Source organism: Lucilia cuprina, chromosome 6 (genome assembly GCF_022045245.1).
Source record: "Lucilia cuprina isolate Lc7/37 chromosome 6, ASM2204524v1, whole genome shotgun sequence".
NCBI classification, from domain to species: domain Eukaryota; kingdom Metazoa; phylum Arthropoda; class Insecta; order Diptera; family Calliphoridae; genus Lucilia; species Lucilia cuprina.
Genome location: NC_060954.1, coordinates 49,324,209 through 49,347,651, shown reverse-complemented (window position 1 = coordinate 49,347,651; position 23,443 = coordinate 49,324,209). Strand labels below are relative to the sequence as shown.

The following is a 23,443-nucleotide window of genomic DNA, read 5'->3' as shown; positions in this document are numbered from 1 at the left end:
TCTATAGTCTCGACTATAGACCGTTCTATAGTCGAGACTATAGAATGTTCAATAGTCTCGACTATAGACCGTTCTATAGTCGAGACTATAGAATGTTCAATAGTCTCGACTATAGACTGTTCAATAGTCTCGGCTATAGACTGTACTATAGTCTCTACTGTAGGCTGTTCTATAGTCTCGACTATAGACTGTTCTATAGTCCCGACTATAGACTGTTCTATAGTCTCGACTATAGACAGTTCTATAGTCTCGATTTTAGACTGCTCTATAGACTATAGTACAGTCTATAGTCGAGACTATAGAATAGTCTTTAGTCGAGACTATAAAATAGTCTATAGTCGAGACTATAAAATAGTCTATAGTCGAGACTATAAAATAGTCTATAGTCGAGACTATAAAATAGTCTATAGTCGAGACTATAAAATAGTCTATAGTCGAGACAATAGAATAGTCTACAGACGAGACTATAGAATAGTCTATAGTCGATACTATAGAATAGTCTATAGTCGAGACTATAGAATAGTCTATAGTCGAGATTATAGAATAGTCTATAGTCGAGACTATAGAGTATTCTATAGTCGAGACTATAGAATAGTCTATAGTCGAGACTGCAGATTATTGACTTTAAATTCAAGTACAATAATATATATATATATATATTATATATATAATTATATATATAATATATATATATAATTATATATATATATATATATATATATATATATATATATATATATATATATATATAATATATTATATATATATAATATATAATATATATATATATATATATATATATAGAATTGATCACATATATACATACATAAATTTCTAACTACATATTTCTATTATTTTAATGGGCATGCAGAAAATACTTATGAAAATGTAAAAATAACTTTTAAACTTAAATTTTTAAAAATTTATATCAAAGTTAACAAAAATAATTTATTCTCCAAATATGTACAACTAGAATAATAAATTTTAGATTGCTTTTGTTTAATCCTTTTAGCTGCAAATGTTTAGTTCAAAAGCGTAAGAATATTGTATTTAGATTTAAAATAATTTCTTTATGTTGCTTAAATACTAATTTTAAGATTATGATCAAAGCTCCCTTAAACCATTGCGCAAATGAATGTAATTAATTTCAGATGAATATTGTTGAGATAGAGGGGGGTTACAATGATGATGGTGGTGTGATGAAGTTGTTAAATCCATTTTCTTTTTTATTTTTTGGGAATATTTATTACCTTTTCATAACATAGCAAGAAAATCCACAAAAAAACGACCTAAAGAAAAAAGAAAAATAGATTAGTATAAGTTTGTAATATAGCTAAATGTTGGATTCATGTTTTAGTTTTAGAGTTGTCTAGTTCTGTTCTAACTAAAATCCTTTAGGTTTAACCTGCAAAGAAAGAAATGAAGAGAATATTAGTGAAGATGACAAAAAACGATTTTGTTGTCAGTACAGAAAGGTTTTTAAGAGCGCAGTTTTTATTTTGTTAAACTTTTATTAAGTGTAAAGTGAAATGTTGTGAAAGAGTGAATTTGAATTGATTTGAGTTTTCTTAAGCGTAATAAATTTAAAAATTCATAAAGTTTTACTTTATTTTCAACACTGGCACGGAAACAGTAAAATATAGCTTTTCCTAAAGTAAAAAAAGCAGATAAATTCGCCAATAAATAGAATATTAAGTTGACATAAGGTAGCTTTTGAAAGCTTAACGGTCTTATGCAAAAACGATTATTAAGTTAACAATGGTTGTTAAAACCATTGTTAACATTGGTTTGCATAAGACCCTAAACGTTTTGCAATGAATCCTAAAGTTGTAGGGTTTTAAGTAGATTTTGAAATTAAAAAGCTTATGAAAGCTCATTATGTTTTGCTCTGTTTTCATTAGTGGAATTGTAAGGAAAACAATAGCATTTTGCTAAAAATCTAGTTAATAATAGGAAGCTTTCTATGGCTTATATGATTTTTCCAGCAAAAACTTAGATTAAGCTATTTTTTATGAAAAAGCTTTTAAAAGCACTTTAAGTTTTAATTTACTTATGTAAGGAAAATGTACCTAAACGAAAAACAGTACAATATTACTTTTTCTAAAGGTATGTTCAAACTCAAAAATATGACCGAAAATCTAGTTGACAGTAGAAAGCTTTACACAAAGCTAATGTGATTTGGTTTATTTTTAAATAGCAAAAGCTGAGCTTAAACTTCACGCAAAGAAATCATTTGTATGACAAACAGTCCGAAGATGAAAGTGGCTGATGAACTCGCAAAAATATGAAGCTTTCGAAAGCTGAGAAAAAATTTTTCAACATACATAATGGACTTTTTAACCGAAAATATTAAAGATTTTTAACCGAAAATATTAAAAATTGTATAAATTTTACTAAAACTTCTAAGATTTGGTTTTGAAGACATTTTTAAAGGAAGAAAATGGCGACATTTCTGAACAAATAAAACTGTTCATAAAATAATGCATTTGATTATTAAGATCATAAAGTAATTATATGGCTTTAAGTCCCATTTTCGAACAAATAGTTTGGAGTTTTGATTTTTGATAGAACATTTGCAATCGAAAATTAAAACACAATTTTAAACCAAGAAATTTAAGTCAAATCTAATAAAAGTTGATCGCAAAGAAAACTTTTTAAATTATTGGGAACTAAAAACTTGTCGTTAATATTTTTATAAGAAATTGATCCATGGGTACATAAACGTATTGACTGGATCCTTTTATTTATTTTTGAGTCTCGCTTAAAATAATATGACACTATTGACAACATTTTTTCAATATCTGTTTAAATATTTTAAAGCTTTTAGATATTTTTTTATAAAAAAAGCTTTAGAAATGTTCACTATTTTCGCAATTTTTCTTTATATAACTTTAAAGCTCAATTCTAAACATAAAAGCTTTAAACTTTTTTTTATTTCTTTTTAAATCCAAAAGCTCAACTTAATTTCACTCTTTTATGCTTTTCAAACAAATTCACTTTTCTTTAAAACACTTTCAAATAAAAGTTTAACAAAACGGCTTAATTAGGAGAAAAAGCGTCTTAACTGCACTACAAACGTTTCTGCACTAGCTGTAATGCTCGTTGAAAGCAATTTTAGCTTAAACATCTTTACAAAATTTTCAAACAAATACACAGATGAGATACACAAAAGAGAATTTTCACAAAAAACAACAACAACAAAAACACTAGAAGACACCAGTATAAATTAGAAAAAATATAAAAGCGAAAAAAGTCGAATTTTCCACACTCTTACACACACAAACATACATTAATACAATCTGTGTAGATGAAAAAAAAAAAACCAACAAAAGACAATAGAGCAGTTTACGCCTGCGCACAGCTGTCATAAGGAATCGAAGAAAAAGGAAAACTTGTTACCTACTTTGTGTATAAAGAAGTGTGCGAGAGAGAGAAAGGTATAAAAATAGAAAGAGTAATATGGAAAATTTTAAAGTTTTTCCAAACTAATACGTTTGCATACTTTCTAAATACAAATATAGAGATATACAGCCATACATACATAGACAGGATTGCAAGTGTCTAAGGCTTTGTTTGGATAAAGCCAGGATTAACACAGCAACAACAACAACACGGCAATCCACAAAAAATGTATATTGTTTACTAAGCATCCTTTCAAATATCTATGCTCAATATCAACATGTATTGAAATTGTTTTTGTTTTTTTTTGTTTTGAGGTTCTAGGTACCTAAACCTTTTTAGTTTAGCACTTTTACTTATAAATACAGATTTTATAATAGAGAATATTCATTAGGGTGACACAAATGCAAATTGCTGATGTTCCTGCCGAAAATGTAAATCTAGTTCTTTCTAAGATACCATATCTCTAATGTTTTGTTCTGATGTCATTATTAGCTTAGATGGAGCCAAGGATAAAAAGGTCCTTTTTGAAGTTTCTATTACCATTCTTTTTCACATTTCTTAGACTTTAGAATGGATAATATTCGAGACTAATTCTTAGACTGTAAACTAGACTGTTGCCTGATCACAGTCTGGTCTATGTTTAGTAATGTTGTATGGACAAAAGTCTGGACTATAGTTTAGTCTATAGTCTGGACTATAGTTTAGTCTATAGTCTGGACTGTAGTTTAGTCTATAGTCTGGACAGTAGTTTAGTCTATAGTCTGGACTATAGTTTAGTCTATAGTCTGGACTATAGTTTAGTTTTTAGTCTGATCTATTGTTTAGTTTTTAGTCTGGACTATATTTTAATTTATAGTCTGGACTATAGTTTAGTCTATAGTCTGGACTATAGTTTAGTCTATAGTCTTGACTATTGTTTAGTCTATAGTCTGGAATGTAGTTTAGTTTTCAGTCTTGTCCATAGTTTAGTTTTTAGTCTGGACTTTAGTTTAGTCTATAGTCTGGACTATAGTTTAGTCTATAGTCTGGACTATAGTTTAGTCTATAGTCTGAACTATAGTTTAGTCTATAGTCTGGACTATAGTTTAGTCTATAGTCTGGACTATAGTTTAGTCTATAGTCTGGACTATAGTTTAGTCTATAGTCTGGACTATAGTTTCGTCTATAGTCTGGACTATAGTCTATAGTTTTTACTACAGTTTAGTCTATAATCTGGACTATAGTTCCGTCTATAGTCTGGACTATAGTTTAGTCAATAGTCTGGAATATAGTTTAGTCTATAGTCTGGACTATAGTTTCGTCTATATTCTGGACTACAGTTTCGTCTATAGTCTGGACTATAGTTTAGTCTGTAGTCTGGACTATATTTTAGTCTATAGTCTGGACTATAGTTAAGTGTATAGTCTGGACTATAGTTTAGTCTATAGTCTGGACTATAGTTTAGTCTATAGTCTGGACTACAGTTTAGTTTTTAGTCTGGACTATAGTTTAGTCTTTAGTCTGGACTATAGTTTAGTCTGGACTGTAGTTTAGTCTGTAGACGGGACTAAAGTTTTGTCTAAAGTATGGACTATAGTTTAGTTTAAAAACCCATAAAGAAAAACATTTTATCCACTGACCTAGCTCATCAGTCTATAGTCTGGACTATAGTTTAATCTATAGTCTGCACTATAGTTTAGGCTATAGTCTGGATTATAGTAAAAACCAAGCTTTCATCTTCTGTGGCAATATTAGAACCACAGTTTTTGTCCAAACAAACGTATCTACCCTAATGTACACACATACATAATTATGCTACATACACATACTACAAACATGTGTATGTATATGTTTAATTTTCTTTTAAGTGTGGGTTAAATATTTTAAAAACATAACCTCAAATTTCATAGGAATTTCAAATGAAATCGAAATATAAAATCTGCTGTGAAATTGTTGTTCTTTTTAAACTCAGCACCCTACGATGCATATCGATTTTCAAAATTCGTATTCTGATTAAATTTAACCCTGAGATTTTTTCTTTAAATTAGTTTCAAGGTTATTTGTTAAATGTTTGTACATACATATGTATGTACATTTACAAATACATACATATTTATATGTATGTATGTATTTAAATACATTTTTGAATTTTGTTTTTGCTGATCTTTAACAGGATATGATTTTGGTGATATTGTTTGCTTTTGTTTTAAGTGTCTTTATATTTGCTACCCAAATCATTTTTAGGGAAATATTGCTATTTGTGTATTTAATGAATTTGTTTAAATTTGCAACCTGTTTCTTTGGTTTTGAAATTTGGCAATGATCTTGTTAACTATTATGGAATAGCTATGAACATTTTTAGAGGTAGATTTTGTTTTTGATGGGAGTTTTTTTTTAAATTGGGTATTATGGAAATAATAACTTAATTTTGAGGAGGTTTTATATAATACTGGGTTTTAAACGTTTCATTTAAATGTTTAATTATGCTTTGCCATGAAGTTTTACCTCTAGTTTTATAAATTCGAAAATGCTGGATATATGTATTTAGGAGTTCCTTAACTAAATTTTGTGTTATTCATTTTAATATTGTTGACTTGTGGTGTTAATGAAAATTGTAGATCATCCGTTCATGGATCTTGCTAGACGGATTAGTCAGTTGTCGGTGAACATTACAATACCGTTGTGGAATATGCGACAATCTTTCGATTATATCTGAAATCTTCTTTGGCAGGAATTTAAACCAGACTGTTCAGATGGAGACGTATTTTGTAGAGCGAAGAATGATCTCATTTAATCTGTATACACAGAGAAACACTGCGGTTGACAACACGATCTAAGTGTGATGGAATTATTCCGCCGTGAAGGTTTGCATAAGGTCTTCACCGATGACTGAAAGACATAAAATATAATGTTTGTAGGTTATGGCTTCCACATAGCACATACCTGAACAGATAGTTTCTTCGAACTTGCAGATCAATGTATCGTTCTTCAAGCTTAATTCTAATGGCTTTAAGTGGACTTTACATATTATCAAACTTGGTCCTAGAATGTCAGGCATTCCTAAATAAGATGGCAAAACATTCCACAAGAGGGTTGTATCGGATTCCGGGTCGTTAGCATATACTTGGAAATACCATCGTGGAGAATTTCTAAACTAACATTAAGTTTACTATTTTAGTTATAGTTCAGTTCTTGTTCCGTTCTAATTCAGTTCCAGTTCAGTTATGGTTCAGTTCTAGTTCAGTTCTAGTTCAGTTCTAGTTCAGTTCTAGTTCAGTTCTAGTACAGCTCTAGTTCAGTTCTATTTTAGTTCTAGTTCAGTTCTAGAATAAAAGCATACTGACCCTTTCGTCGATAGTTATCGTTATAAACTATATGAACTTGTACAATGCAAATGGTCCACCTTCAGGCAGAAGAGAATTATTGGGTCGGCGTTTTAACCTCAAAGATTCCAAGCCCTACTACACATTCCGAGAGGGTGTCAACTGGACTTTCGTGCTACATGATTGAAGACTAAACTTACTCAGTAATGACTTCTGGAGGAGTTGGCAAGATGCCATTGTCCCGCCATAGATGGGATACATTTACATTTAATCATATTTCCAGATTTCTATTATAGAACTTTTTTATGTTTTGAGCAATCATGTAAGCATTATAATGAAAATTGGGATTATTCAACAAGGAACATCATATCATCAACAGAGGTTGATAAAAATTACCACCAGTTCTCGAAAACGTCTATCAAACAGTTTTACAAAAAATACAAATATTCAACAATTTAAAAAGACTAAAAACATCACATCAAACAAATATCAACCATAAAACTCCGAATATGTTTGAAAAATCCTTGAACATAACCCACCATATGTGCTTAATAGCAATTGTGAAAACCTTGAAAATATTTTCAAAAAAAGACACAAAAACTTATTTTTAGACAACACGAAGGGAAACACAAACAAAACGAGATGAAATTGTTTAAAAACGAGATGAAATTGGTAAAAAAGGAAATCCACAAAAGTACAGTAACACTTTTACAAGTTTAACGTAAAGAAACAAATAATATTTTCCAACAACTATTATGCTTTACACTTACCTTTTGTCTAGACATGTCCTTTTTTTAAATCGTGTTCAAAGAGATTGAGTCCTTTTTTTTTGCTTTGCTTTGATATTTAAACAATTAATGTTTAAAACCTGTTGATCAGGATTAAGATAAAAACGATGAAACGTAAATATGTTCTATGTAAAAAGTTCAGGAGAAATAAGTTGAATACATTTTCTGAAAAAACGAGAGGAATTAAATATATTACATCAATGTTTAAAGTAAATGTTGACGCATTACTCACCTTGTGCCAAAGAGAGGAAATTTTGCTTTAAAAGTTTTCTGTTGAGAATTCAGCATTTTTATATGTTCTTAAGATTTGATGATATTTGTACATATGTATGTATGGGCAGTTTTGTGTCAAGTAACCCCACGAAAAATCTACTATTTGATAGTAGACCAGACACAAATTTTGAGCTCTATTGGCCAAGATCTGCCTGAGTTAGAGAAGATCAAAGTTGCTCTCTTTGGTCTTTATTGATCGATTTCATTGGAACTTATCTTCAAGGATTTTATATGATACATTGTTACCTTTAAACCACTTATGGTTTATAGACTTGTCTAGAACATTTATATGGGGATAGCAAAATTCGAAGATCTATTTACCAAGCGTGTAGTCAAATAGATATTTTAGTCCATATGTATCTATAATCTAGTCTTATAGATATTTTAGTCCATATTTATCTATAATCTTGTCTTTAGTGTAGTCTATAATCTAGTCTAGTCTATAGACTAGTGAAGCATTCAGTAGAGATTTTAGACTGGTCTAGAATTTAGTCTAGTCATAGTCTAGTCTATAGTCTAGCCTTTAATCTTGCATATACTTTAGTCTTTAGTTTAGTCTACAATCGATTCTGTAGCCCAGCCTATAGTCATAGTCTATATTCTAGTCTACAGTACAGTCTATAGTATAGTCTAGTCTATAGACTATTCTATAGTCTAGTCTACAGTCCAGTCTAGTCTATAGTCTATTTATAGTCTAGTCTATAGTCTAGTCTATAGTCTAGTCTATAGTCTAGTCTATAGTCTAGTCTATAGTCTAGTCTATAGTCTAGTCTATAGTCTAGTCTATAGTCTAGTCTATAGTCTAGTCTATAGTCTAGTCTATAGTCTAGTCTATAGTCTAGTCTATACTCTAGTCTATAGTCTAGTCTATAGTCTAGTCTATAGTCTAGTCTATAGTCTAGTCTATAGTCTAGTCTGTAGTCTAGTCTATAGTCTAGTCTATAGTCTAGTCTATAGTCTATTCTATTCAATAGTATAGCCTATAGTCTAGTCTATATTCTATTCTATAGTTTAGTCTACAGCCCAGTCTACAGTCTGGTCTACAATCAAGTCTATAGTATAGTCTAGTTTAAAGATTAGTATTTAGTCTAGTATATACTTTAGTAGTTAGTGTAGTCTATGCACGACTATACTCTAGTCTAAAGTTTAGTCTATAGCCTAGCTTACAGTTTAGTTTATAGTCTAGTCTATAGTTCGTTATATACTTTAGCCTTCAGCATCCTTCAGTCTATATTCTATTCTATAGCCCAGCCTATATTCATATTCATAGTCTAGTATAAACTCTAGGCTTTAGTCTAGTCTATAGTCTAGTTTATAGTCTAGTCTATTGTCTAGTTTATAGTCTAGTCTATAGTCTAGTTTAGTCCAGTCTATTGTCTAGTCTATAGTCAAGTCTATAGTATAGTCTAGTTTTTAACTAGTCTAGTATATAGTCTAGTTTTTAAACTAGTCTAGTATATAGTCTAGTTTACAATCTAGTCTATAGATCCAGTTTATAGTTTAGTCTATAGTCTTTTTTGTAGTTTTTAGTGGATTTAATAATCATCTATTTTTTATATTTTAATATAAAAATTTAACATTTTATTTAAATACTTTTAAAACTATCAGATAACTTATAAATAATAAAATTAATTTAAATTGTACTTACTCTAAACATAAGGAAAAATTCATTCAATATTTCTTTTTTTCGTCTTTTACAAAAATTTTGAAACAAACAAATATTTCAGAAAACAATACCGATTTTGAATGTGTTCTATACTTGCTATAATTTGTACTTTAACTTGATGTACTCTTCATAAGTAATACATTAGACTGTCAGCTGTACGATTAGAAATCAAGGAAATACGCCTGATCATCGAAATGTGGTTCCAAAGAGGTATGACGACGATGATGATGATGCGATTGTGGAATAGAAGAATGTGGATGATTGGATGTTTGAAGGTGATGTGGTTGTGCTGCAGCATTTGTATTACCATAGTAACTGATCGATAATGGCATATCATCTAAACTATAATTATTTTTAGACTGTAGGGTCTTACGCAAATCAATTTTATGAACCATTAACATATGACGCTTAAGGTCCTCCTTACGTTTATAACGTGATGAACAATATTCACAAGCAAATTTCGGTGGCACACCAATGCATTCATTCGTAACGTGACGTTTTAGATGAGCTTTACGTAGATAACTTTTACCACAAACATTACAGGGATAACGTTGTTGATACGGAGTCATATGTAGCGAAACATCGGGATGATGATAAACTGAAGGAAAAAGAAAATTTATTTAACAAAACTCTATCTAAGGAATTACTATAATTATATTACCGAAGTTGAAGAGAATTTTTACAAAAATTAAAGAAAAGAAAATACCAACAACAAAAATTCAAAAAAACTACAAAAATTTATTAAAATATGTATGAATATAGGAAACTACGGAAAGAAATTACAACACATAAATTTTGGATTTGATTTTTGTTTATTTTTGTTTTAAATAATTTAAATTAATAATAATTCAAATATATTTCTTCTTTTCAGAATCGAATGTTTGTTAAAATCAATTTTCTGAAGGCGGATTATTCTATAGAATCAGTTAAATGTTTCCATAAGTGTGGCAGACATTTTAACATATTTTTGAATATATCTTATGCGATATGTTCTGTAGATAGGAGATAATTATATATCGAAGGAAATATAACTTGATCTATGTGTTGAGGTTATATACAAAACTTCGCACCTTATTCCAAAACATAAAGTGATCGAAAAATGTTTCTTATCTAGTATACATTTCCAATCGATATAGGCTTGAAAAATTACAATAAATTTTACTTGATCATGAACACGCTAATTTTGCCCAATACTTTTTATTAAAAAAAGGTTTTTATTAGAAAAACTTGTTCTTTAAGTTAGTGTTCGCCTAGATCTGAGAAGTAAATTTTTAATTTATAAAATTTGCCCAAAAATATCACTTAGAAAGAATTTCACAATAAGATCTCTTCTTCTGTTCAAACTTTCACCGTTAAAATCACAACATACGATCTATTGATCAACATAAAGGAAGCACATCTTTATGTTGACTTTTAACATTTGTATATTGAAGATCACCCAACGATCAGATCGTTATATTCGATCTATTGATGAACTAAAAAGAAGCCGATCGATTACTTTTGAAATTATACATTAAAGATCACAATAACCCAACAATTTTAAAAACAAAGATCAATGTTACTTTTTAAAACAAATGAGCTGAATAAATACGTTTTTTTCAAATGATATAACAAAGTTTATGACTTTTTAAAGTCAACAGATTGGACTTTCAAATGTTATAACAAACTTTATATATAATGAAGTTTTCTCGGTGTTATAATAAACTTTAGGAGACAATATCTCGATGCAGCAATCTAAGACCATATTCAGATTCAGCAGAACTCAATCTTATATATTCCATTGGAAAAGTATACTTCGGTGCCAAGGTCTAAATTGCTCTGCTGATCGCGAAAAAATATGGCAAGGGTTTGCCTTAAATATTGATCTAGAACGTCTACAGTTACGATCTTAATATATAGACTGATCGGGTAAAATGGTGATCTTTATATAATTAGGATCATAAAATTTATATAACTTATATTCTAATCATTCTAAAGTTACGATTTACACTAATATTTTCCAAAAAAAAGTTAACAATTTCTAATTTCAATATGAATTTCGATCAATGTTTACAAATTCGTACAAGACAAGATCATATTTTATAGCTAAGACCTGACTGATCGGGTAAAATGGTGTTATTTCTTTAATTACGATCATAATATGTTGACTGATCAGTTAAAAAGGTTGTTCACTTCGCAGATCAGCTACCACACTTAAGATCTCATTCTAAAGTTACTATTAGATCTAATAAAACGCAATAAAAATATAATTATTTACAATTTCAATAAGAATTTTGGTAAAAATGCACAAATTCATACAAGACAAGATCACCCTAAAAGAAAACAAGGTAGAAAATCTGTTTCTAACTCTGTGCAAGTCGAATTTCAATAGGACCGCAACTGCTTCAAGTATAGTTTCAGAAAAGTTTATTGGTTTATCTCTTAATAAAGTCGGACAAAAAAGAATAACGTTACCAGAATGTCTTCGTTTAAAAGTTTCACCGTTAAGATCTTAATATTTGACCCGATCGTTTTAAAATCTGGTCTCTTCTGTACCTCGATTTCTACAGTTAAGATCTTAATGTTAGAACTATTGATAGTTTAAGACTGCAAACGGTCAAATACATAATACATTTGATATCGTGCTGCTGATCACCTATAAAAAGACTAAATGCAGATCATTTTCAACTGATATTTGTTGAATTAAGATCACAACATTCTTGGGTTATTGAAATCCTAATTGTACTTTAATATAGAATCGTTACAATTAAGAAAGAATCGTCAAGTTAAGATCTTAATATTTGAACTATTGATCGTTTAAGACTGCAACAGTCAAGTACACAATATATTTGATATCCTGCTGATGATCACTTATAAAAAGATTAAGTGCAGATCGTTTTCAGCTGATATTTGTTGAATTAAGATCACAACATTCTTGGGTTATTGATATCCTAATCGTATTCTAATATAGGATCGTAACAATTACTAGAATAGAAGTAAGTTTTTTTTCTCAAATTAATCAAATAATCTTCTATTGAAACTTTCACAGTTAAGATCTTAATATTTGGAGTGATCAGTTAAAACATGATCATTTTGCAATCCGATATCTACAATTAAGATCTCAATATTTGAATCGTACTGATCGTCTAGAAAACAGATCGTTTTATACCAACTCAATGAGTTTTATTCAAAATTAAATGAAATCATCTTCTATTGAAATTTTCACAGTTAAGATCTTAATATTTGACGTGATCAGTTAAAACATGTACATTTTGCAATCCACCATCTACAATTAAGATCTCAATATTTGTATCGTACTGATCGTCTAGAAAACAGATCGGTTTTGACCAATTCAATTCTAATTTCTTAAGTCAAATATAAAATAATAAATAAATTGGAAAATGTGGTCATGCAATTAAATTTTGTTTGATTTACCTAAGTAAAACATTATTTTGTGTTGAAATTTTTTTATTGATTTTATTCTTATTATCTTAAACTTATTTTAAATAGTTGTTTTATGCTAAATAGTAGTATAATTTAATAAAAATTTTAGTTCTTTGTCTGTTTGATTAAAGGCTTAACATAAATTTTATTTGCTCCTCAAAAATGTATATTTGTTTTTTTTTTAATTTTTAACCTAAATTTTAATCAAAATTTATTTTTTTGATAAAATTTAGTAGTTAAGTACCTCTTTTTTAATAAATTATTTATCAAATTTAAAGAAATTTATAAAAAAAGAGTTTTCAATTAAAGCTATTTTGAAATTAGTTTTGTTTATTTTTAACCTGAAACTTAATGCTTAAAATAAAACTTAATTTTTTGTATTAAAAATAATAGTTGTAATTGTAAATTACTATGTAATAATGTAAGTGGTGAAGTAAGGGCGTATTTTTTTTTAATATGAAAGTTGAAATCGTTTGTTTTGTCATAGGATATGATGTTTAATATAAATATTTTTTAGAAATTTTGTAATATTTTGATTTTTTTTATTAATTTTTTCTTGTAACTACTTATCTATTAAATAGTTTTTAAAGTTGGTGCAAAAATGTTATGTAGAGTTGTTAATAAGAAAAATTTGACTTTTTTTAAATGGTCCTTCGGTTTAAATTTTAAAGCTTAATTTGTTTAGTTTATTTTAATAAATTTTCATAGTAATTTATTTTCTTATGTTTTAGTTAGTTTTTTTTATGTGTAATTCATTTCTTTGATTTTTTTCTATTTTGTTTTAATTGAATATTAGTGTTAAATTACATTTAAAAGTTATGGTCCTTCAGACTGTTATTTTCACCGAAAAAGCGTAAAATCTTTTACACTACATGATTTTTCGGAAAACAATTTGAATTTAAGTTTATTTCTTCTTTTTGTGAATTTTCATTACGATACATTGAGATAGCGATAAAATGGAAAAGAAACTTTAGTAAACATGGTAACATTTGGTCTATTGATCGATCAAGATCTATCGAGATTTTGTGGCGTGAAAGAGTTTAAATTTATTTAAATCGAACTCTTTTGAATGTTTTATATTTTAATGTTTGATCATGTGATCAAGGGTGTTCTCTGTATAGATCGTATTTATCTAAAGGCTTGAGGTTTAACCAGAATCTTAATGAGTTTGATAAGAGATGAAAAGAGATGAAAGTGTAGTCTATAGTTTAATCTATAGTTTAATCTATAGTCTAGTGTATAGTTTAGTCTATAGTCTAGTCTATAGTCTAGTCTATTGTCTAGTCTATAGCCTAGTCTATAGTCTAGTCTATAGTCTAGTCTATAGTCTAGTCTATAGTCTAGTCTATAGTTTAGTCTATAGTCTAGTCTATAGTCTAGTCTATAGTCTAGTCTATAGTCTAGTCTATAGTCAAGTCTATAGTCTAGTCTATAGTCTAGTCTATAGTCTAGTCTATAGTCTAGTCTATAGTCTAGTCTATAGTCTAGTCTATAGTCTAGTCTATAGTCTAGTCTATAGTCTAGTCTATAGTCTAGTCTATAGTCTAGTCTATAGTCTAGTCTAGTCTAGTCTATAGTCTAGTCTATAGTCTAGTCTATAGTCTAGTCTATAGTCTAGTCTATAGTCTAGTCTATAGTCTAGTTTATAGTCTAGTCTGTATTCTAGTTTATAGTCTAGTCTACAGTCTAGTCTATAATTTAGTCTATAAACTAGCCTATAGTCTAGTCTTTTGTCTAGTCTATTGTTTAGTCTATAGTCTAGTCTATACCGATATGGAGATGTGAAAAACTGAATGGATTCCTTATTACTTGCTGATAGGTTGTTGTTGGAATTGTTGTCAGTCAAACTTTTAGGGGCTCAATTTCCAGCACGTATTTCAGTAGTTTTCAAATTTGTTTTTCTACGTGAATATTTCAGTTAAATTCAAGTTTTTAAGGGTTTTTTTTATTAGGTAAATCTAAATTTTCACTATATGGACCATAATCTTTTAGTATATAACTAGTTGTAAAGTTTTCACTTGGTAACTAAATATTGATGATTTTGTTTTTAAAGATGTTTAAAAATCTATTGTAGATTGTATTTAAATTATTTGCTATTTCTAATAAAAATGTTTGCATAGATTTATGCATGAATTACAAATATATATTATGTATGTATATAAAAAAACTATAGTTAATAGGCTCAATTCTTAAAAACTAATCTTGCCTGTGTTTCTTTGCATTCAATTCCATTTTTTTTTGTTCAAAAGATTTATATTAATATTGAATGTTCCTTGCGCATGTGCTCATTGAGAAATGCCTGTGAACGATAGACCCGCGAACAGAGCGGACAACGATTTGTCTCATATTGCGACATACGTTTTGTACTTTGACGTGGTAATTTCTTGCGACCACCATACAATAATGATTCATTTTGGGCCAATAGATCTTTGGGTAAACTGGGCACTAAACGTTCCATACACTGAGCCGATGATATGGAGGCCAGCTGTTGTAGGGCAATTAAGGCAGTAGGATTTGATGTTATTAGACCGCTTGATGAAGTGGAAGGTTCTTGGGCGTTTGTATTATTTGGTTCACTTTGCAGCGAAGTATCCGAGGAATATGAACCAAACATTTCTAAATCTATAGATGATTTATCTGATTCTAATTTTATTTGTATTTCCATTTCCATATCCGATTGTAGTTGATGTTGACTGCTAGAGGATGGTGTTTCCAGGGTAATAGATTGTGAAGAGTGTTGTCTTCTTAGATTGTATTTAACAGGAACTGAAATGATAAAAGTTTTTAGAGAAATTATTATAAATGTTAAAGTTTTTTATGAAAAAAAAACTAATAATAAGAATATTTTTATAACAAAATTATTAATAATAACGCAAATAATATAGTTTAATTTACAGTTTAAGATTTTATTAAAATAATAAAAAATATATAGTAAATAAATGTTTGTTTATAAAAAATTCAGATTTTTAATATTTAATAATAATCAAGTGTGAGAATTTTGTGAAATAAAATTGTATAATTTTTTTTAATACATTAATGCAATAAAAATAAAAAAGAATTCAGGAACAAATTGAAAGATTGAAAGATACATATTTAGCTACATGTTGCTGGCAAATCAAAAAAAATTCGTTTAAATCAAATTTGATCTCGATTTTTTTGTATAATACTTAAAATTGTTTATATTTTTTGTTTAAAAAGTTAAAATTTTATTTTGTTTAACTTTTTACCAAAAAAGTTTTGTAAATGTATTATAGAAATAATTATATAGAATTTGTAAATTGTTTGTTGATGATTTATTGAATAATTTTTTAACGTTAACCCAATATATTTTGTTCCTTTTCAAAAGAATCATCTTTACTAAACCTGATAGTGAACTTAGAATTTCTTTATTAAATCAGCTTTAATTAAGAGAACTGAACAAAAATTAGGAAAAACCGTGTAACAAATGGACTTTACAATAGACTATAAACTAGGCTTTACTTTACACTACACTATAGATAATACTCTACACTAGACTACAGACCAGACTATAGACTAGACTAATGGATACGCTATACACTATACACTAGGCTATAGACTAAACTATAAACCCTACTATAGACTAGAATATAGACATGACTATAGACTAGACTAAAAACTATGATATAGACTAGAATTCATACTAGACTTTACACTTTATTAGAATATAGACCAGAATAAAGGCTAGACTATAGACCAGACTATACACTAGACTATACACTAGACTATAGACTAGACTATTGACTAGACTATAGACTAGAATATAGACTAGACAATTGACTAGAGTTTTGACAAGACTATTGGCTAGAATATAGACTAGACTCTTGACTAGACTATAGAATAGACAATATACTAGACAATAGACTAGACTACAGACTAGACTATAGACTAGACTTTAGACTAGACTATAGATTAGACTATAGACTAGACTATAGACTAGACTATAGACTAGACTATAGACTATACTATAGACTAGACTATAGACTAGACTATAGACTAGACTATAGACTAGACTATAGACTAGACTATAGACTAGACTATAGACTAGACTATAGACTAGACTATAGACTAGACTATAGACTAGACTATAGACTAGACTATAGACTAGACTATAGACTAGACTATAGACTAGACTATAGACTAGACTATAGACTAGACTATAGACTAGACTATAGACTAGACTATAGACTAGACTATAGACTAGACTATAGACTAGACTATAGACTAGACTATAGACTAGACTATAGACTAGACTATAGACTAGACTATAGACTAGACTATAGACTAGACTATAGACTAGACTATAGACTAGACTATAGACTAGACTATAGACTAGACTATAGACTAGACTATAGACTAGACTATAGACTAGACTATAGATTAGACTATAGACTAGACTATAGATTAGACTATAGACTAGACTATAGACTAGACTATATACTAGACTACAGACTAGACTTTAGACCAGACTAAAGACTAGACTATAAACTGAGCTACAGTCTGTACTATAGACTAAACTGAACCATAGTCTAGACAATATACTTGACTATAGTCTGGACTATAGACTAGACTATAGACTATACCATAGACTAGACTATAGACTAGACTATAAACTAAACTATAGACTAGACAATAGACTAGACTATAGTATAGACTATAGGCTAGACTAGCCTATAGACTAGACTATAGAAGAATATAGACTAGACTAGAGACTAGACTATAGACTAGACTAGAGACTAGACTATAGACTAGACTATAGACTAGACTATAGACTAGACTATAGACTAGACTATAGACTAGACTATAGACTAGACTATAGACTGGACTATAGACTAGACTATAGACTATACTATAGACTAGACTATAGACAATACTATAGACTATACTATAGACTAGACTATAGACAATACTATAGACTATACTATAGACTATACTATAGACTATACAATAGACTATACTATAGACTATACAATAGACTATACTATAGACTATACTATAGACTATACTATAGACTAGGCTACAGACTATACTATAGACTAGGCTATAGACTAGACTATAGACTAGGCTATAGCCTAGACTATATACTAGACTATAGACTAGACTATAGACCAGACTAAAGACTAGACTATAAACTGAATCATAGTCTAGACAATAGACTAGACTATAGACTATACCATAGACTAGACTAGAGACTAGACTATAGACTAGACTATAGATTAGACTATAGACTAGACTATAGATTAGACTATAGACTAGACTATAGACTAGACTATAGACGCGACTATATACTAGACTACAGACTAGACTATAGACCAGACTAAAGACTAGACTATAAACTGAGCTACAGTCTGTACTATAGACTAAACTGAACCATAGTCTAGACAATATACTTGACAATAGTCTGGACTATAGACTAGACTATAGACTATACCATAGACTAGACTATAGACTAGACTATAAACTAAACAATAGACTAGACAATAGACTAGACAATAGACTAGACTGTAGACTAGACTGTAGACTAGACCGTATAATAGACTATAGGCTAGACTAGCCTATAGACTAGATTATAGAAGAATATAGACTATACTATTGACTAGACTATAGACTAGACTATAGACTATACTATAGACTAGACTATAGAATAGACTATAGACTAGGCTATAGACTAGACTATAGACTAGACTATAGACTGAACTTTATAACGAGACTATAGACTAGACTATAGACTGAACTTTAAATTTATCAAACATTTATAAAACAAAATTTATATAAGAGGAGCTTATAAAAATCCCTGATAATTGTTAAACTTAATACCAGGAACATGTTGCAGATTGTGTTCATTTTGCCGAAAATTTATAACAATTTAAATGACATGAAAGAAAAGTTATTTAATTTGTTTTTGAACATATTACTCTGTCACGTTTGACATTTTAATATGGGTATGTCAAAATAAATTTAAGGAATGTATGCAAGGTTATTGTTAATATGTTGCCAGCAACATTATTATCAAGTTAAATTAAAATATAATATAAAAAGAAAACTTAAATAAACAAAAAGTTCAAAATTAATTCATATTTTGTTTGTAATATAAATGAAAATATATGAATAAGTTATTGTAAACATATTGCCAGCAACATGGATATATAGTATAATTTTAAGGCAAAGGGACTTAAAATTAAAAAAAGAGAACTTAATTAGTAATAAAAAATAATAATAGTTCACATGTAATTTATAAGCTATTGTAAACATGTGGCCAGCAACATGTTTATCAAGTGTTAATTGTAGCCAATAACATTTCAAAATTAAAAAGTTTCTCATTTTGTTAAATTTAATATATATAATGTTTATAAACATTTGATAATGTTTATATTTCAATACATTTAAACTCTACTAAATAAAATTCATTTCATTCATTTCCTTAATTTCAGCATTTTCGTCTAAAAATTCATCGATAACAAAAAAATCCTGAGATATTGCATTATTTCCAGATTCCAAACATAAATTTTGATTTGGAATAATGTTATTAACTTGATTTATATTAGCAACAGATTCATTAGCGTTATTTGCTGATGTCTCTAGCAAATTTGTATTATCATTATTATTAATTTCCTTGTGTATGAATTGCAATAGATTTGGTTGCAGCATTTGATCATACAATTTGGCAATTTCTTGACCATTTAGGCCATGAATTTGTTTATAATGACGTGTTAAACTACACTTATGCTGAAGATATCTTAAACAAACTTTACACTGAAGTTGACTCTTATTTTGACATCCAGTGGAATTGTTTAGTTTTCGGGTATTTTTAGATTTAACTTTAGTAATTGAGATAGATGATATTGGTGGTGGTGGTTGTGGTGGAGTAGGTACTATATGCGATGAAGATGTTATTAAGGTTGGTGTTAAGTATGGAATTGCTAGAGTTTGTTTGGAAAATGATGATGTTATTGTGCAGGGGTTTTGGGGAAAATCATCTAAGGGGAAATAAAGAAAATAAAATTGAAAACTTTTTTAAAAGTTATTTTTTATGTAAATAAAGAAAATCAGTGAAAAGTTAGTCTGTTAGAGAATAGTTTTTAAATTTAAATTCTAGATTACATCACATTTACAGACAACAGAATGGAGACAATAACAATCATTCTAAAAGGCAAAATGTTGCTAAAAACATTTAACAAAATTTCATACAAATCTAAACATTTAAATTTTAACAATAAATTAGACAAGGAAGCCTCATTATTTGCAGATAATGTTGCCGACAATATGTTTATAATTTTCAGCAATTAAGCATAAACATCTGCTCAAGTGCTTTGTGTCATCGAATTTAAGGTTAGAATTTGGACATTATTAAACCATTACAGATAGTCTAAAGGTTTTAAAGTTGGTGATACCGAAGGAATGATAAGGTGAATCACATTGGTATTTGATTAATCAATGAAATAGTCAGAAAAACTAGTCAAACGACCTGAACTGGAACTGCACAAGAACTCAACTAGAACTGAACTAAAACTGAACTAGAACTGATTTAGAACTGAACTAAATCTGAACTAGAACTGAACTGGAACTGAAGTAGAACTGAACTAAAACTGAACTGGAACTAGAACTGAACTAGAACTAGAACTGAACTAGAACTGAACTAGAACTGAACTAGAACTGAACTAGAACTGAACTAGAACTGAACTAGAACTGAACTAGAACTGAACTAGAACTGAACTAGAACTGAACTAGAACTGAACTAGAACTGAACTAGAACTGAACTAGAACTGAACTAGAACTGAACTAGAACTGAACTAGAACTGAAGTAGAACTAAACTAGAACTAAACTAGAACTGAACTAGAACTGAACTAGAACTGAGCTAGAACTGAACTAGAACTGAACTAGAACTGAACTAGAACTAAACTAGAACTGAACTAGAACTGAACTAGAACTGAACTAGAACTTGAACTGAACTAAATTTGAACTAGAATTGCACTAGAACTGAACTAGAACTAAACTAAAACTAAACTAGAACTGAACCAGAACTGAACTAGAACTGAACTAGAACTGAACTAGAACTGAACTAGAACTGAACTAGAACTGAACTAGAACTGAACTAAATCTGAACTAGAATTGAACTAGAACTGAACTAGAACTAAACTAGAACTGAACTAGAACTGAACTAGAACTGAACTAGAACTGAACTAGAACTGAACTAGAACTGAACTAGAACTGAACTAGAACTGAACTAGAACTGAACTAGAACTGAACTAGAACTGAACTAGAACTGAACTAGAACTGAACTAGAACTGAACTAGAATTGAACTAGAACTGAACTAGAACTGAACTAAAGCTGAACTAGAACTGAACTAGAACTGAACTAAAACTGAGCTAGAACTGAAGTAGAACGGAACTAGAACTTTACTAGAACTGAAGTTCAGTTCTAGTTCAGTTACTGAACTTGAACTAAACTAGAACTGAGCTAAAACTGAACTAGAAATGAACTAAAACTTAACTAGAACAGAACTACAACTGAACTAGAACAAATATCGGAAATATATATAAAAATTATAACTAAAATATTTTTTAGCAGTTTATTTGAAAATATTAATGTTTCTAATTAAAATGTACTAAAAACTATTGAATTCACATGCAAAAGATGAAAACATCAAAAAATAGCTTTTGAAAATTGCAAAGTTTTCAGATACATATGTAATTTTAAGGCATAACATTATCTATCACATACCAGCGTATAATGTTCAGTAGGATATTGTTCAAAACGATTTCATAAACATATCGGTTAAGCTATTTCCACACTATCTGTGTTTATGCATTAGATGAATAGTGTGAAATAAGCTTTTTGTATAATTATATAGACATATATTAAAGTTATCAATCATTGTCACAAGATTATAGAAATAATATTTTCTTTTTATTAAACTTAATACTAATAAAATTCTTTTTTATCATCGTCAATGTTAAATAAAATAACTCATTATTAAAAAATTTTTATATTTACATTTCAATTTGTATTTTCAGTTTATTCAGTTTTTCAAAATCCTTTTATTTAGCTTTGTGACGCACTCATGGCTCAAACGAAAAATGAGAGAAAATGCTGCTGAATACATCTCATAAAACATCTTTATAGAACTGCTCAAACTATTATATGAACATTTCTTTTTTTGAAGAATAAAAGTAAAAAATCATGCACAACCATTTTGTTTTGTTAACCACAAATTCAAAACCTAGAAAGAAACCAATATTAGTAACAAAATCTTTTTCTTTTTTTGTTATTAAAAATCAAACACACATAGGACAACACAAAAATGATATTTTCAAAACAAAAGCTCTGTTCAATTTTGAAAAAAATTGACGGAAAGTTAAATATTTAATGAGAATTTTGTTCGCTTAAACAGAGCCTTTAGCTTAGGATTTTTTTGTTTTAAATAAAACACACAAACTTATATTGATTACAATTGTTCCATTTTAGCATATTTAAATTGGATTTTTTTTATTATAATTATTTTAAGATCTTAAATATTTTGTTGAACCTACATATTATTAGATTAATTATTAATAAATTGTTAATATTACATAAAACTACTTAAATGTTTAAATTTATAATAAATATGTTTATAAACTAAGTATGTGTGTAGTTATATACATAATATAGTTTGTCTTATATTATTAATAGTTATTTATTAATAATATCTTAAAATTGTGTGTTTTTAACGTCTTTTACTATTTAAGAAAACTTAAAATTTTGGTAACATACTGAGCTAAGTTTAAGTTTTTTCTTTATATATTATTTCTATTTCAATTGTAGTAAGTAATATTTTATTTAAATCGGATATAAATTAAATTATTCATTTTTTTAATTTTGAATTAACGCAATGTTTTCTTTACATTCAAATTTTGTTAATCTTTTTTATATTACTTCTATTAAAACTTTATAATAGTTTAAAATTGCACCGACATATTTCTATTTTTAAAGTTTGATTATAATTACTTGGTTTAACTTAATATTTTATAAATTTGTTTATCTTTTAAATGAAAGATTCCGATCGTTTCGAATATTTCCATTTGCCACAGGTTTTTTAAACTTCTTCACTTGTCGAAGCTATCAAAGGATTGCTGTTACATAACTGGAGAACTCAACTAGAACTGAACTGGAACTGAACTAGCACTGAACTAGAACTGAACTAGAACGGAACTAGAACTGAACTAGAACTCAACTAGAACTGAACTAGAACTGAACTAGAACTGAACTAGAACTGAACTAGAACTGAACTAGAACTGAACTAGAACTGAACTAGAACTGAACTAGAACTGAACTAGAACTGAACTAGAACTGAACTAGAACTGAACTAGAACTGAACTAGAACTGAACTGGAACTGCACTGGAACTGAACTAGAACTGAACTGGAATTGAACTAGAACTGCATTGGAACTGCACTGGAACTGCACTGGAACTGAACTAGAACTGAACTAGAACTGAACGAGAACTGAACTAGAACTGAACTAGAACTGAACTAGAACTGAACTAGAACTGAACTAGAACTGAACTAGAACTGAACTAGAACTGAACTAGAAC

The 23,443-nt window shown here is 28.7% G+C and overlaps 2 protein-coding genes across 2 annotated transcripts in view; both read right to left on the bottom strand.

Annotated features, from left to right (window-relative positions):
* Positions 1–23,443, bottom strand: part of LOC111685995 (longitudinals lacking protein, isoforms F/I/K/T) — a 171,437-nt gene that overhangs the window by 3,058 nt on the left and 144,936 nt on the right. The gene's annotated exons all lie outside the window — the stretch shown is intronic.
* On the bottom strand, positions 14,518–22,118 carry LOC111682496. Its single transcript, XM_046955540.1, has 2 exons — positions 21,869–22,118; positions 14,518–15,620 (listed from the first exon to the last, which is right to left on the bottom strand). The coding sequence occupies exon 2, from the start codon at positions 15,523–15,525 to the stop codon at positions 15,106–15,108; it is 420 nt and encodes a 139-aa protein (XP_046811496.1). The 5' UTR covers positions 15,526–15,620; positions 21,869–22,118; the 3' UTR covers positions 14,518–15,105.

Excerpts from the sequence above, each read along its gene's own strand:
- LOC111682496 (XM_046955540.1), bottom strand. The coding sequence starts at position 15,525 with ATGGAAATGGAAATACAAATAAAATTAGAATCAGATAAATCATCTATA.